Genomic DNA, 15,000 nt, shown 5'->3' with positions numbered 1-15,000 from the left:
ACATTCACGCTTCACCAGTGTAACAAACAGGCTACAAAAACAAATGACGCAAACGCTCAATTCTTTTGGACCTGTGCGATTCCTTGTAAAATGTTTACTTATGCGCGTCTTTATTGCACACGCACGTGCATCTGTCATCAGAAGAATCCCCGAGGACTTTTGTGTGTGTGTTTACAAAAAAAACTGTCTGTGCCATTGTATCTTTCCGAAATGTTAGTGGTTTATTGTGCTTTATTTAGGCTATTTTATGCTGATGTGTATTGCGCTTGTGAGCCGCGTTGCCGTGGCGTCTCCAGTGCGCGCGTCCAGGAGCGTCCAAAGCGACTATGAGCTCTGCACCACGAGCGCCAGGAGCCTGCTCACCACTCTCAAGCGCGTGCTCGAGAAAGTAAGTAAAGAAAGCAATCAGTAAAGTCATAATGTATGTAAAGTGGGTTTTCTAGGATTAAACAACGTGTATGCAAAAACAGCTACAGTAAAAAAAAAATCCTATGTTGTATCATTTATTAATGATAGACATTTATAAAGCGATCCATAAGGCATTGAGAATACAGTATATGTAAATAAGCAACACTATTTTATCTTATTCATTATTAGACTTTTTTTATTTGTATTAGAAAACTAATCAGCAACTTCTTACCAATCAGAATGGAGATCTCGACAGAATTCAAATGTGGGTCATTTCCTAGCTCAATTAACTCAAACGTCAGCTTCACTTCAGTGCTGTAGTTACAGAAATGACACGTGAACATCCGAGTATAAAGAGTTTGGAAAAGTATTGAGGTCAAAAACGAACTTTCCCCATGTAGAATTACCTGTGGAGTTGATCCACGTCTTGTCTCATTAAACAGCTGTGGTGAACGACCCAAATTACGCACTAGCACAAGAAATAGTTTCTAACTAGAAATACCCCACACCAGTTGTTAAAAGCATGAAAAAAGCATGGCATGCGTGTTATATGTCATTAGATATATAAATCACAGCTGTCCTACGCGTCACGTGTCATGTATTTGCATGTCATGTGACGCACATAAACCCTGATTTTAAAGACAGATAAAAAAAACAAAAACTTATGCACTGTACACTGTATAAGACTTAGAATAGAATAAAGTAAGCATTTTATACTGTACCATATATATATATATATATATATATATATATATATATATATATATATATATATATATATATATATATAGATATATATATATATATATAATTTTATTTTATTTTTTAATTTATGGTGAAAAAATATTAAACAGTCAATATAAGGAAGCAAAAAGGTTTTTGTCTTTTTTCTTTTTTTTTGAAAGAAAAAAATCAACCTTGATAAAATATTTCTGATACGTTTGAAAAAAAATGAAATGATTGATTCAGGATTTGATGTTAGCTCCTACAACAAAAGAGTGCAGCTATAAAACACATTAACACCAAAGTTGAAAGAGACCAACATGTTAATTCAAAGTTTGAACTAAACAAATGAACTCAGAATTCAAGATTCCTAAAATGTTAAAGATTAATATACAAATCATTTTGAGTGGATTTTTTCTTTAACTATAATATTTAAAGTATAAAATAATTATCTTAAGTCCTGTGTTTAAATCAAGTCCACAGTGACACAGCCAGAAAAAATGGGATCCAATACACTGTTTCATGGATTCAACTGCACAGACCTGGGAGCAGTGATGAACCCAAACACACAGACTGCGAGTGTGTGTCAGCCCACTCAGGTAAGAACACCTGCTGAAATACAGTACATATTCCTGCAGGTTTAAAGTAATCTTCTTCTGCGATCAAAGCATTTGTGTGCATAAATTATGCTTCTTATTTCACTTCGATTAATCCCAGTGTGTATCGTCTTACAGGAAGTGACATGCTCGGATCAAAAAACCTCTCCATTCAGTCAGGTAAGAGTCAAACTATGAGAGCAAAGTACTAATATTAATAATATATTTTTTTACTTTTTAAATGTTTTATTTTTCAAATGAACAAATGAATTTCCTTTTGGAGAACAACGGATTTGAAAATCTGTTTATAGACCTTATTCAATTGTCTCTCTTTAGAATAAATGTTTGCAGAACATTGCTAATGATCTGGACTATCATCGATCCATGCTTGCTGAATATGTGAGTACTCTGGATCAGAAGTCCAACTCGGAGTCTGTCAAGGAGCTGAACTCTATTACACAATCGATACGTAATCTTCAGCAGGTAAGACAAGAGTGATATCATCACTTACACAGTAAATCAGACCACTTAGAAATCATGATCTGTATCCTTAGAACATGAAGTGGTCAAATTAGATTCACCAGAGGGCGCTCTTTTATATTTGTTTTTATTATTGAAGTCAAATATGTTGACAAATTATGTACAATTTGTATGTAATGTTATATTTGTTTATGCAATTTCATCTGTCTATCTATCTATCTATCTATCTATCTATCTATCTATCTATCTATCTATCTATCTATCAAGGTGCCTTGCATAAATATTCACACCCCTTAAGCTTTTCCATAATGTTACAATCTGGAATTAAAATCAGCATAATTTGGATTATTTATCATATCTATTTGTTCCACACCAGAGCTGCAAACTGCTGCCTGAACCCGAGTCTTCGGAAAATGTACGTTTTTTTTTTTCTCCTTACTTATTTGCAAAGAATATCATTTACATGCTACACATAATCTCTAACGTTTATTTATTTCACTTTATAAATCTCAGAAGTGGACCCCCACTAGCTCTTTTGAAGACCGTAAGGACTTGTGCAAGCAGCTAAAAGGCTTCCAAGTGCGCACCATCACCATCAACCGAGCACTCGGTTACATCTGCGCCGGGGAGTAAAAGAACTGATTCTGCACTTCCACTACAATCATCATCATCATCATCATCATCATCATCATCATCATCTCCTTCTAAAATCCCAATACTAATTGTTAAATTGTTATTTATTTAAAAAGTGGCTGTGTAAAACTCTGCACTACTACACCCCTTATTTATTTAAATCTATGTGACAAGAATGTATAAGCTAACTACATCTCTGTGGTTGTCGACTGACACCTTGTGGGGTATTTACTTGTTGTCCAATAACTTATTTGTATGTATTTACATACACAACTATTTATTGAATTGGTGCACACAGTACCGTTTTATTTATTACTTATTTATATTAAAGCATTTGAGATAATTTGACATCTCCTTCTACTTTGTGTGTGCGTGTGTGTATGTGCGTGTGTGTGCGCATCAAAGCATAATCAATTCTCAGTGTAACAAAATAATCACAAGTAAACGTGAAAAGTAGCAGAACTGCTTGTTTTTACAGTCACGTGTTTATTCAGTCGTTTGTGTTTTACGTTACAGCTCTTTGAAAAATGACAGAAACTAATGAAAGACTTTTTCAGAGATTTTCAGGTTCAGGCAAAAAAAAATAAAAAATGTCGTTTGTACGTAAGATTTAAATCAAAGATCATAAATCCAAACAGAATAAAGATCTAAAAAAATTAAATAAAAAAAGTAGAAACTGGAAGTCACAGTAATGTCAGGCTGAACCTTATCCTTCTCTGACCTACAAATAATAAAGCAAAAGGATTTATTTAGTCTTCTAACTTCTAGCTTACTTCTAATCAGCCTGATTGATTGAATCCTCCAGGTCCCAAAGACGCTTTAATAACAAACATCTCCATGGAGCAGCGGCGGCGGTGATCTTACACGCAAACATCGTGATTATGTTCTGATTGTTTTTTTTTCTCTGCATGTTGCTCGTAGGTGAAACTTTACTTTTTACTGATGTACTTATGTTAGAAAACATCTAATGCTAACTGACCATTATTAATGACTAAAGAGCGTGCTGGAACACAGTGACAGCTTTTATATGTTCTTGTGGTTCACGTATTTCTGGTTTTAGCCTAGTAGGAGTTAAACTGTACTCTAAAACCACAATTCTTGGTTTATTCTGCCTTTTATTTATTAAAAGCTTTTAGCATTGCTGCTTTGTAGCTCCAGAGTTCCTGTTCGATCCTGAGCTCCGGTTTGCTGTCTTCCTCCCACGACACGATAACATGCTAGTAGGTGGAATGACTTTGCTAAAATGCCCCTAGGTTTTGTGCCTGATGCCCCGTGATGAGCTGCGTCCCGTCTGCTCCGTATTCTCACTACGGTCTCCAGATTCATGACCCTGACCGGGATAAAACGCTTACCGATGAGGACCGAATAAACAAATTACACGCCCTAATATAGAGACATACGTTCTATGTTGCAAAAAACATGATGAGTGTGATGAAATCTGATCTGCATTCGTATTAGAGATCAGACAGCATCAGACTGCACAGCAGTAACCACTCTATGGACTCTATTTTACATGCAAAAAAACACCAACATATACACTAGCAAATTTATACAGACTTAAAAAAAATTCACAGATACTATATACAGTATGTAGAAATAACTGAAAAAAGAACTGAGTAAAACTTTCTGTGAGGATCGATAATTATCGATCAATAATTAAATGCATCACGCTTTATAGCTATCTTTATTTATTACGCTTTAGGAATCGATTACGTGATGCGCTGTACGTTTGCATAACACGTTCTGTTAGTGAGCCGAGCTCTGCGTTGTCGGAAGGTCCGATGTGACGTGCTACGTGTTGTATGAATAACTGCGTAATAAATAACGTTACAAACTGTAATGCCCTTGTGTCATAAATAACGATAAGGATTTGTACGTTTTTATATGGTATAGCCTTCACAGAAAGTGCTACTCTGTTTTATAGAAGCTACCGGTGCTTATTTTGCTGCCACAACTTAAAAAAAAAAAAACTTTGGTCCGAATGCCCTGAAAGCATAACGAGTAAACATGATTAACGTTCCTCTGAGTCGACAAAATGATTCGAGTGGTTGGAATAAAACCACAGTTAAAACATGATAGAAAATGTAAATGTATGAAAAATAAAATTTAAATACACAGTCAAGTACACAGGGATAAAGGACGTATACACACAAGTAGTGACTGAGCACAGCTGGTGGTGTGTTGGGTGTATTTAAAGCACCATATTATTATAATAATAATTATTATTATTATTATCATCGTGTTCTTGTCTTCGTCTGTCCTTTTAAAGAGAACGAATGAAGGTCTCTGGCTTGCATTTTACGCAAATAGCTGTCAAAAAGAACGTAAGGAAATGTTTGGATTAAATCCCCCAAAATAAAGGAACACATCTGAAATAGGACAGACCCTGAGAGAAACCCAGTCTTAGAGCTGAAGGCACCAGGATGCAGGGTAGAGATGATCTACATCCAAAGTCCTGATGTGGATCCGAGCCGAGAAAACAGTTCGAGACTTATTTAGGGGATCCGCTGCGGCGTATATCTGAGAGAAGAAAAACAATACAGTGCTCACGTATGGAAGGAACGTACTTAGAACTACATGTGTATACTACGGCGTTCGACGTGTGTGTATTTAGTGCATACTGTGTTAGACATGTGTCATGTGGACACTCACCGTCCAGTTTGTCGATCACCTCTCTGGGAACATCTTCCTGGTTCAGTGCCTCGTAGAGCTGCATGGCTCCTGCCTCTCCCTTAGACTGCCGACTCTTCCACCAGTGCAGCATGTGGAACTTCATCATGACTTGGTTGCCCTCAGCTTTTGTCTCGATGTCCTCTACGTCCTGTTTGGTCAGGTCCAGGTAAGCGATGGCCACACACTTCCACTCCTTTCCCATGCATTTGGCCACCTGCATCAGCTGCTTATCGCTCATGTCCGTCTCTTTCGTTCTTACGCCGTCTTGGTGCGGAGAAAAAAAAGGAATTGAAAAGGAATTGAACCGCAAATACACTGTAACTAAAAAAAGCTTTGTGATATGTAACAAATGATTACCAGGGATTAAATCATCACCTGACCCGTCACACCAGTGAGGTCTTTTACTGCTCGGCTCCATTTCGGACATGCTGCAGTTTCGCTTCCGACCTGTCGTGAAAATCCCGAAAAAGACATCGTTCCCTTAACACGTATCCATCTATTAGTCACTTCGCACTACAAAGGAGTTATTTTATACATGAATTCATTGTTTAATGCTATTCCTGACTGAACAAGACGCTCTACATGAACTTACTGCATGAACGGCTTCGAGTTTTCTCGACCGTGTTCTCCACGCAGTCTCCTATAACAGAGCGCACAGCTTCGTTAGTACAGTATATACTATATACTCGAAAATAATAATCCGAACTACGATACGTCTTGCATTAGTTCTGCTATTTGTGTCAAAAAAAAAGAGGAAATTTATTTCCTGACTAGTTGCAGCACTGCACAGTTACAAATTACAAACATCTGTATTGAGATCTAACTACTGTCTTATGCATTAAAGGTGGGGTGCACAATGTTTGAAAAATGCTTCAGAAAACAAGCATTGTTGCGATTGAAACATTGACATGGCGGATACCTGCCGTTACCGCTGCCTCAGGTTCTATGTGTTGAACGTCGTCTTCCACATGAAACGGAGCTAAACCTTTCACGGTACAACACACAGTACTACAAAAAAACATTTGTATTACCATAGTATTACTCATTCAGTTCATTTATTGATAAAAATATCCCCTCGGCCAGCTGCCCCAGCAGGTTCCGCCATTATAGTCGCCTGGGTTACGTATGTATGTGTGGGCTATCGAAACAGGGGTGACACCCATTTGGGTCAGGGGCGTGTTTGTTTTGGTGATTTCAAATGTCAACATTGGCTTTCAAACATCGTACACCCCGTCTTTAAACAGAGAAAATCACAAAAAGGGGCGGAGTTTGCCTAAATATGCTTGACCAATCAAATAAGTGGACCAGAACTAAGGTCTGTATAATTAAGTGACATCACAAGTCACAAGTGCGTGCGTTGTCGTACCGCACGGCCGTGCAGATAAAGTCCCAGATAAACACGGCTGTGCTGATATTCAGTACATCGGCATGATTGCGAGTGGGATACCGCTTATAAAGCGTGATCGTGAAGCCACAGCTGGAGAGAGTGTAACAATGTGTGTAACAGATGAAGAATCTACTTGTCTGTACCTTCTCGAATGGTAGCCGTCCACACGATTTGTTCAGACTCTGCTTCAATGAGCGAGAGCTTGAACGGCGGACGCTGCTCGAAGAACGCCTCGAAGTAACCCTTCATCTTCACCACGGCCAGTGTGAACTGGATGTCCTGCAGGAAATAAAAAACAACGAGTTACCAAAATCATCTCCAGGCAGAGGAGCAGCTTCAGTGATAAGTCTGCTGTCACTGCCCTGATCTACAGACATCTATAGGCAGCTTTTAAATTCCACTCCAGGACGTTCCTCACTGTTCTGAACCGTATTACGTTTTAATTTATTTTTCAGTAGTGAGAGCAGCTCTTAGAGATGCTGTATGTCTTAGAGACTGTAGCAGTGAGGAAAAGACATGAGGCAGAGATGGAGGTAGCAGAGATGAGGATGTTGAGGTTCTCTTTAGGAGGATGGACAGGATTAGGAACGAGGACATCAGAGGGACGGCTCAGGTTGGCTGTTTTGGGGACAAGGACAGAGAGATTAGATTGAGATGGTTTGGACATGTACAGAGGAGGGAGATGGTTATATTGGTAGAAGGATGTTGGAGATGCTAAGAGCTGCAGGTAAGAGGTCAAGAGGAAGGACAAAGAGGAGACGTATGGATGTGTTAAATGAGGACATGAAGGTAATTGGTGCGAGAGTAGAGGATGATGAGGATAGAGTTAGGTGGGAGCTGATGATTCGCTTTGAGACCTCTAACGGAAGAAGACTAAAGTAGTAGTAGAAGAAGATATTATTATTTATTGCAAGTTTGTGGATACTGCAGGAATTTGTGAATTTCCCATTGGGATGAATAACGTATCTATCGATCTGTCTGTCTGTCTGTCTGTCTGAGTTTTTAGGCAAGAGCTATGTGCTCACCTCAGGTGTGATGTCTCCCTGGGGCTCGCTGATCAGACGGTACTTCCTGTTCTCCTCCAGCAGTTTCTGGCACTGAGGCGGCTTCTCGATCTTCATGTACCTTTTCTTCGCGGTCCTTACTTCCTTTCTAATGTCCTGTGAGGATAAAGAGAACAAAATTCTCTCGAGCTTACATGTAAAAATAGGACAAAGTAAGAAAAACCTATATGTGATGTTGATGTCGAATTCGTGATTCTGATTGGTCAGAAGTTGATATTAGAATTTTTATCTTCAGTAACAACACACAGGAATATGTAGGAAGGAGAGCTGTAGTTTTTTATGTTCTTGCTAACGACATTTTAAAGCGTGACGTTAGAGCGTGACACAGGAACCACACTGACATAGTCGTGAAAAAAAAAAAACACTTTCACGTGCGAGTGTCACACCAGACTGAACACCTTATCTGACTTTACAGCTCTTATGATAATCATATGCGTTTACCCGAAAGATAAAATGTACACAATACGTAGTTATTCATAAAGTAAGACAAGTCATAGTGAGAGACTCGGTTGAATGGTTGACATCTAATAAGAACAAGACAGCATCATATCAGTAGTTAGAAGGAATCTAGGGTGAAAGTCTGACTCAGTCTGATGTGTGAGAAAGCTCATGAAAATGTGGAATTTTATTAGAGGATATTTATTTAGTACTAATAATAATTATAATAATTTTAATAATAAAGAAAATCGACAAATCATATGATCTGCATGTTTCCTTTTATTATATTTTTCATTTTATTTATTCATTATTATTGTTGCTTTATCTTTAATTTAAACTTCATGATTAAACGACTAAATTAAGCTACTTTTATTATTATTATTATTATTATTATTATTATTATTAATCTATTACAAAATTTATATGTAAAACAGGTTATAATCATAAACTTATTTTACACGTACACACACAAAAGTATGCACGTACACACATACACAAGCATGCACGCACACACATACACACACACACACACACTTCTTGTAAAATGTCATGCTGGAAAAAAAAGCACAAATAGTAACACCTCTACACTACGTCTGGTGGAGACCACACACACACGCACACACACACGCACACGCACACGCACACGCACACAAACCAGCTCGAAAAGCGGATCTAAAAATGCCAAAGCATTAATGACATAACTCTCATACCATTACGATTAGTTCCCACTTACAGCGTATCATGACTGCTTCAGGATTACGTTACACTTACAGTAACTTAAATGAAGCATGGCATCTTCCCCTGCGATATTTATACCATGACCTCCTGAACTATCATTCTTTTCCTTATGCATAACAGAGGCACTGTATGAATCCTGCAGTCATTATATTCAGTAATGCTTTACAAATCAATGTTTATTACATAGTACATACATAACCTGATACTGCTTGGATTATAATAAACCTGTATAAATGCTCATGCTAATAAAGACTCACATTTTATAAAGAACATCAGGTGACATGAGAAAAGAATAAAATGTGACATGTCGTGTTGTTATAGGGGGATAATCAGCTATGGGGTGGTGTGATGCCGACTGACATGAAGCAGACTTACTGCTAGCACCCTGATGTTCGGCATTAACAAGTGAATTCGCCTGTTGATTTATTTTTATTCCCTTTTATTTTATTTTATTTTATTTAATTAAACATTTATGTAGCAACTTAAATCCTGATACAGCAGCTGTTCCTTCAACAGCTCGTTATTTTTTTATTTTTCTCGACCAGCACATTAAAATAAACCTCGCTGCTTTAAATCGCTGCAGTTGCAGGAAATGAGTCGACCAATCATAATGCAGAATTCAACATTATTATTATTATAATTATTATAGCTATTAAGGAAAAAAATAAATCGTAACAAATTAAAACAAACTCTCATGCTAATATCCATATAAACTCCATATAAATATTATTTATTATAATGTGCAACCTTATTATAACAAATCAAGGTTCTTACAGCGATATCAGAGTCGTTGTTGGTAGCGAGGTAGACCCTGAACGAGTACGAGTCCTGCTGTCCCACTTCCTTATAGATCTGGACAACACCGTGATGCTCGGCCGGCTTAGACGTCTGTACGACCGGCCCCACCGGAGACAGAGACGACACGTTCCACTTTATATGACTGCGCGAGTGATCGACCGACGGCTCGATGAGGCCTTTGTGGTCCTTCACGTGCAATACGCTGAATTTCACCTCGTTGTCCTGATCTGATGTGCACAAAACAAAGAAAGTGAAAAACTTACAGACGGAAAAATCCGAATGAGATTTTAAAGCTATTATTAGCAATCGTGCTAATATAATAATATTCTTAAAAATAATAAACCAATAATAATAATAATAAACAAGGTTTAACAAGTCAATACAGAATAGTGTGGATTGATACTATTTCATTCTTTAACAAATAAGAAATAAACATTTGCTTCGTATCAGGTTAGAATTTGAAGTTTAAAGAACATGATTAAGGAAGATAATCTTCATGACGCAACTCATGACGCAACAGATTTGTGCTATTTCTGGATTCTGCCTCGCTTGTAGCTATTATGTAATTGTAGATTACAGTGAATGATGTCATCGTACCTGACAGACAGAGTGAATGAGGAAACTGGATGGACTTGAGAATGGAAGGATCGCAGTCCACGTCGAAAATGGGCCCGGCGAGTTTCCACGAGTCGTTCAGGAAAGCACCAAACTTGCTCCAGGAAAGGACACGGTAGCGGATCCGGACCTTCTGAGACACCTCAAACACCAGCCCTGTCTCCGAGCACTCGTACACTCCCTCGTCCTCCAGAGTCAACCTGACACCAAATACAACCAGGTCTAAACAGTCAGAGGTAGTTTGCACAGATAATTCTTCTAATGTTATGGATCTTATAACGTAACGATCGTGAAAATAATTGTGGATGATAAATTGCGAAAGCGTAAATAAGATGTTGGCTCACTTACTGCCAGCGATTTTCACAGATTTCTTTTGGTGTCACGAGCTGGTGGACTGGTTTCTGTGAAACAGTTACTGCTTTAAAATCATGAACGACTTTCAGAATATATTCAGGATGCAATAAATAAATAAATAAATAAATAAACACAAACATAAATAAATAAACTATCCATCCATCCATCCATCCATTTTCTACCGCTTCAAATGTTTTATCAAACAGGCTCAGAAAGGTTTGTGTACAGCTGACCATTAGAATCATACAGTAAGTGCTTGTTGAACATCCAAACAATAAGTGCTCTCGTGCCACTTTCTCAACTTGTTCCCCACTTTGCTCCCATAAGAACCAGCGCCACTCTTCTGGGAAGCCGTTCCGCGTAATGTTGGAGCTTGGCTGCGTGGATTTGCTATTTCTTCTACGCCATCTACTATGTTGTTTGATAGGTTTCTTACAGGCGCGGTCCGTTTCAAATCGCCACACAGGATCTCAATAGGGTTTAGATCTGGGCTTTGACTATTCCGGCCATTCCAGAATTCTGAGTTATTTACTGTTCGTATGGTCCTTGGTCGATTTACTGGTATGTTTTTGGTCACTGTCATGTTTCAACGTCTCACATGTTCTTCAAGCACCTCACCTTACTAGGATCTTCTCTTTAATTTTAAGGGGAAACACCATTTCAAAAAAACATTCTTAGAATTTACACTAAGACTTTTCATGAATACGGGATCTGGTGTTTTGCCTTTGTGTTTATTCTGAAGAAAAACATACACAGTATGAAAATGCAAGCCGAATCTTTTTGGGCAGAAAAAAACAACGTCAAGCGAAATTAATATCCAAAGATACTTACCTGAAGAAGGCTACATTTCTCACAGAACGGATTTATGTGGTGACCTGAGAACATAACAGTACAAATCACGGTCAGAGCTTTACGTTGACCTCATGAGTTTGCACAAAGTGACTAAGTGGCTCATTACCCCCTAATGAAAACTCTATTTGAACTCTGGACTTTGCTCAGGAAGTTAAAATGACTCTGAATCTTTACTTGACCTTGAGTTTTTATGTGCCGGAATCAGTGAACCAACACTTTTCTGTGCACTGAATCGACTTAACGAAGAAAAAAAATGTATCAAGCGAATTGATTTAAATAGCTTCATTTCCCTGCATAAAGTTTATGCTTTGTGTCTCACCTGAATTTCTGACTCACCTGAGGCGATTTGATTTGATTGTTAAAATGCTATTATAACAACCGATTACTGATTAGGTTCCTATTATATGACTCCTTGGTGAGTCATATAGTATGAACCTATTCAGTAATCGGTTGTTATAACAGTATTTTATTTGACCTTAATAAGATCATTTATTGCACGTTAACGAACTCAAAACTTCCACCGTTTAATGTGATAGAAAGCGAGCGCCTCGGCTCGCTGGGGGAACGCACAGGACTTCCAGAAAACGTCTGAATACCAGAGAGTTCAAATCACTTCAGCGAATCCTTCTAGATTTACATCATCAACTTGTATTACCGTTCATGCTCTGCCTCCAGACCATCCCCTGTATCTCAGAGAGCTTCGGGGACGCATCACGCTACACTTTCAGTGACTCTGGGGTAATTACTATATTTTCGGATCCTTTCCCTTTACAACGATGAGTCAGAAAAGAGAAAGCTGCGAGAATGAGAGTGTCATTTATCCCAGTCGGTTTTACTTTGCCCCCAACCCTATCCCAAACTACAATACCCATTATACAACACACCTACACGATAAAATACGCATGTATCATAGATATCATATAAACTACACTCGGTATCTTGGTGATGCAATATTGCAATAATAAATATAAATATAAATAAATAATAAAAATAATTTGTTAAAAAAAGTTATTTGTTAATTAATAAATTCTATTTGTATTGTTATCTCCGCACTTGGGTCTGTTTTTTTTTTATACCCATTCGCCTTTTCTGTGACCGGGTCAACTTCAAACGCATCAAGTGCGTCTTGATCGAATGTGTTCCGTTACACGGTCTGACTGATCGATAACGAGAACTCGCTCAAGTATTTTTATTAAAGTTTTCATCTATTTGCAGCCCAATACGGATCCGATAACAGTGATATTTCACTGTGAGTTCCTATCATCCAGTGCCTGATTGTGTCAGAATGCACGTTGTTATTACACGATGAAGTGCCATGTACATGATTCCAAACAAACAAACATCTCCTCTGCTTTGTTTCTGGACAATTCCTTAATGATGAAACTTTTCATATCGACACGTGGACGAGTAAGTGGACGAAAGAAATTACCGTTGCTCGTGTCTGGTCTGGTCTCTGTGCACGAGGCTGAAACAAAAAAGCACAGCAAATGAATCAGCGCTTCATCATAAAACACATGACGATTTAAATGTGATCGTATGTCTAGAACATAACAGTCAAGTGTTTATTCTCCTGTCTACTTAATCATAAAGGGGGAGAAGTTGAGCGGGTCATTTGATTCATACCGTCAGTGACTCCTTCGGCACATGATTCCACGTTTTCTGTCAGAAGATATACGCATGAAAATATGTGTTAAGTTCCGAAAAGGTTTCACTGGTGATAAAACACATGCGGTGTCATGCTGTATGAATAAAAACAGCGTGATCTCATTAACATGCGTAAAAAAAAAAAATAATTTTAAAAAACAAACAAACAAAGCGAGGGATCATCTGCTATGATGTAAGTGAGAACAGGAAAACAACTAACTTGTTTTTTTTTTGGGTGTATCATGACATTAAACCTAAAATTTGTCATTATTTATTGTTATGATGTTGGGCAAATTCTCCATGTCAACTGTTGACTGCCTGAAAACTAAATAAGTAAGAAAGAAAGGAACAAATAACTGCACTGAAAAAAAAAATTTACATATCCAAACCTGGATCTCTTTCGTTTTCCTCTTCCTCTTCTTCCTCCTCTTCTTCATCTGCGCTCTCTTCTGATGATGATTCTGCGCTTTCTGAATGCAGGAAGAACAATAATGAAGCAAGAAGCACAGAAACTCACTCATGTTCCTTTAAAATACTAGTTAACGTGTCAATAACGTCTTTAAAGCATTGATAGCTCAGGTTTGTAAACCTCGTCGTTAGTTTAAACCATCGTCCATGGGGACATGTGAGGCAGAGCATCATGCTATCGATGAATTGTTCACATTTAGCTCTATAGCAGTGGTCCCCAGATGCCAAGCCTTAGACCGGTGCAGGTCCCTGGGTCATTCGTTACCGGGCCACACAGAAAGAATAAATCATTTATTTTATTTCTGTTTTATTTCCCGACAATCACAATTACACCATTACACGATTATTATTGAAAATGTGCTCGTTGTATAATTTTATTTGTCTAAAATTGTATCATTTTAGGGGGACACGGTGGCTTAGTGGTTAGCACGTTCGCCTCACACCTCCAGGGTTGGGGGTTCGATTCCCGCCTCCGCCTTGTGTGTGTGGAGTTTGCATGTTCTCCCCGTGCCTCGGGGGTTTCCTCCGGGTACTCCGGTTTCCTCCCCCGGTCCAAAGACATGCATGGTAGGTTGATTGGCATCTCTGGAAAATTGTCCCTAGTGTGTGATTGCGTGATTGCGTGAGTGAATGAGTGTGTGTGTGCCCTGCGATGGGTTGGCACTCCGTCCAGGGTGTATCCTGCCTTGATGCCCGATGACGCCTGAGATAGGCACAGGCTCCCCGTGACCCGAGGTAGTTCGGATAAGCGGTAGAAAATGAGTGAGTGAGAGTGTATCATTTTACTTGTCTAACCGGTCGGTGCTGCAAAAATAGGTTTGAGCTCTATAGTGTTATTGCTGCACCTAGTGGTCAAATATGGGAACTGCAACAATGAAGCCCATTTTTAGCTCTCTGTACATTGTTACTGAAGGCAGAACTGTTAATAAAACGGATAAGTAAGGGTTAAATGTAAAGTTTAGTGTGCCGTTTCTTTTGTGAGATATAAATATTGCAATGACAAAAAAGGTGGATTACGGAGCGGACGATGCTAGCAGCAAACGTGTGTAATTTTGTCTCGCCTACAAAAAAATAAGTTGAGCTAGAAATTTTGCTTAAACCTGTTAACCCAGGATAACGATAACAGCGC

The 15,000-nt window shown here is 38.4% G+C and overlaps 2 protein-coding genes across 3 annotated transcripts in view; one reads left to right on the top strand and one right to left on the bottom strand.

Moving 5' to 3' along the window:
- The window catches only part of il12a (interleukin 12a), a 3,459-nt gene extending 320 nt beyond the window's left edge, over positions 1 to 3,139 (top strand). Inside the window, exons 2-7 of the mRNA XM_060862482.1 lie at positions 240 to 388; positions 1,608 to 1,730; positions 1,866 to 1,907; positions 2,064 to 2,210; positions 2,584 to 2,622; positions 2,721 to 3,139. Coding sequence (XP_060718465.1) covers positions 240 to 388; positions 1,608 to 1,730; positions 1,866 to 1,907; positions 2,064 to 2,210; positions 2,584 to 2,622; positions 2,721 to 2,840 — 620 coding nt within the window. The 3' untranslated portion in view covers positions 2,841 to 3,139. The remainder of the gene's footprint in view (positions 1 to 239; positions 389 to 1,607; positions 1,731 to 1,865; positions 1,908 to 2,063; positions 2,211 to 2,583; positions 2,623 to 2,720) is intronic.
- Positions 3,140 to 3,287: 148 nt separating this feature from the next.
- Positions 3,288 to 15,000, bottom strand: part of si:dkeyp-97b10.3 (NACHT, LRR and PYD domains-containing protein 1a allele 5) — a 22,261-nt gene continuing 10,548 nt past the window's right edge. Inside the window, exons 4-16 of one of the 2 annotated variants that reach the window (XM_060875189.1) lie at positions 13,793 to 13,873; positions 13,383 to 13,418; positions 13,189 to 13,224; positions 11,739 to 11,782; positions 10,902 to 10,954; positions 10,536 to 10,753; positions 9,915 to 10,165; positions 7,926 to 8,060; positions 7,044 to 7,179; positions 6,106 to 6,153; positions 5,889 to 5,960; positions 5,493 to 5,777; positions 3,288 to 5,360 (exon numbers count right to left, since the gene is read on the bottom strand). In XM_060875189.1, coding sequence (XP_060731172.1) covers positions 5,332 to 5,360; positions 5,493 to 5,777; positions 5,889 to 5,960; positions 6,106 to 6,153; positions 7,044 to 7,179; positions 7,926 to 8,060; positions 9,915 to 10,165; positions 10,536 to 10,753; positions 10,902 to 10,954; positions 11,739 to 11,782; positions 13,189 to 13,224; positions 13,383 to 13,418; positions 13,793 to 13,873 — 1,424 coding nt within the window. In that variant the 3' untranslated portion in view covers positions 3,288 to 5,331. Of the gene's footprint in view, positions 5,361 to 5,492; positions 5,778 to 5,870; positions 5,961 to 6,105; positions 6,154 to 7,043; positions 7,180 to 7,925; positions 8,061 to 9,914; positions 10,166 to 10,535; positions 10,754 to 10,901; positions 10,955 to 11,738; positions 11,783 to 13,188; positions 13,225 to 13,382; positions 13,419 to 13,792; positions 13,874 to 15,000 lie in introns of both variants that reach the window. The other variant, XM_060875181.1, reaches the window with a different exon arrangement.

The sequence above is a fragment of the Tachysurus vachellii genome, chromosome 1 (genome assembly GCF_030014155.1).
Source record: "Tachysurus vachellii isolate PV-2020 chromosome 1, HZAU_Pvac_v1, whole genome shotgun sequence".
In the NCBI taxonomy this organism is placed as follows: Eukaryota; Metazoa; Chordata; class Actinopteri; order Siluriformes; family Bagridae; genus Tachysurus; species Tachysurus vachellii.
The sequence above is the reverse complement of the archived record's forward strand: the minus strand, read 5'-3'. Positions and strand labels throughout refer to the sequence as shown.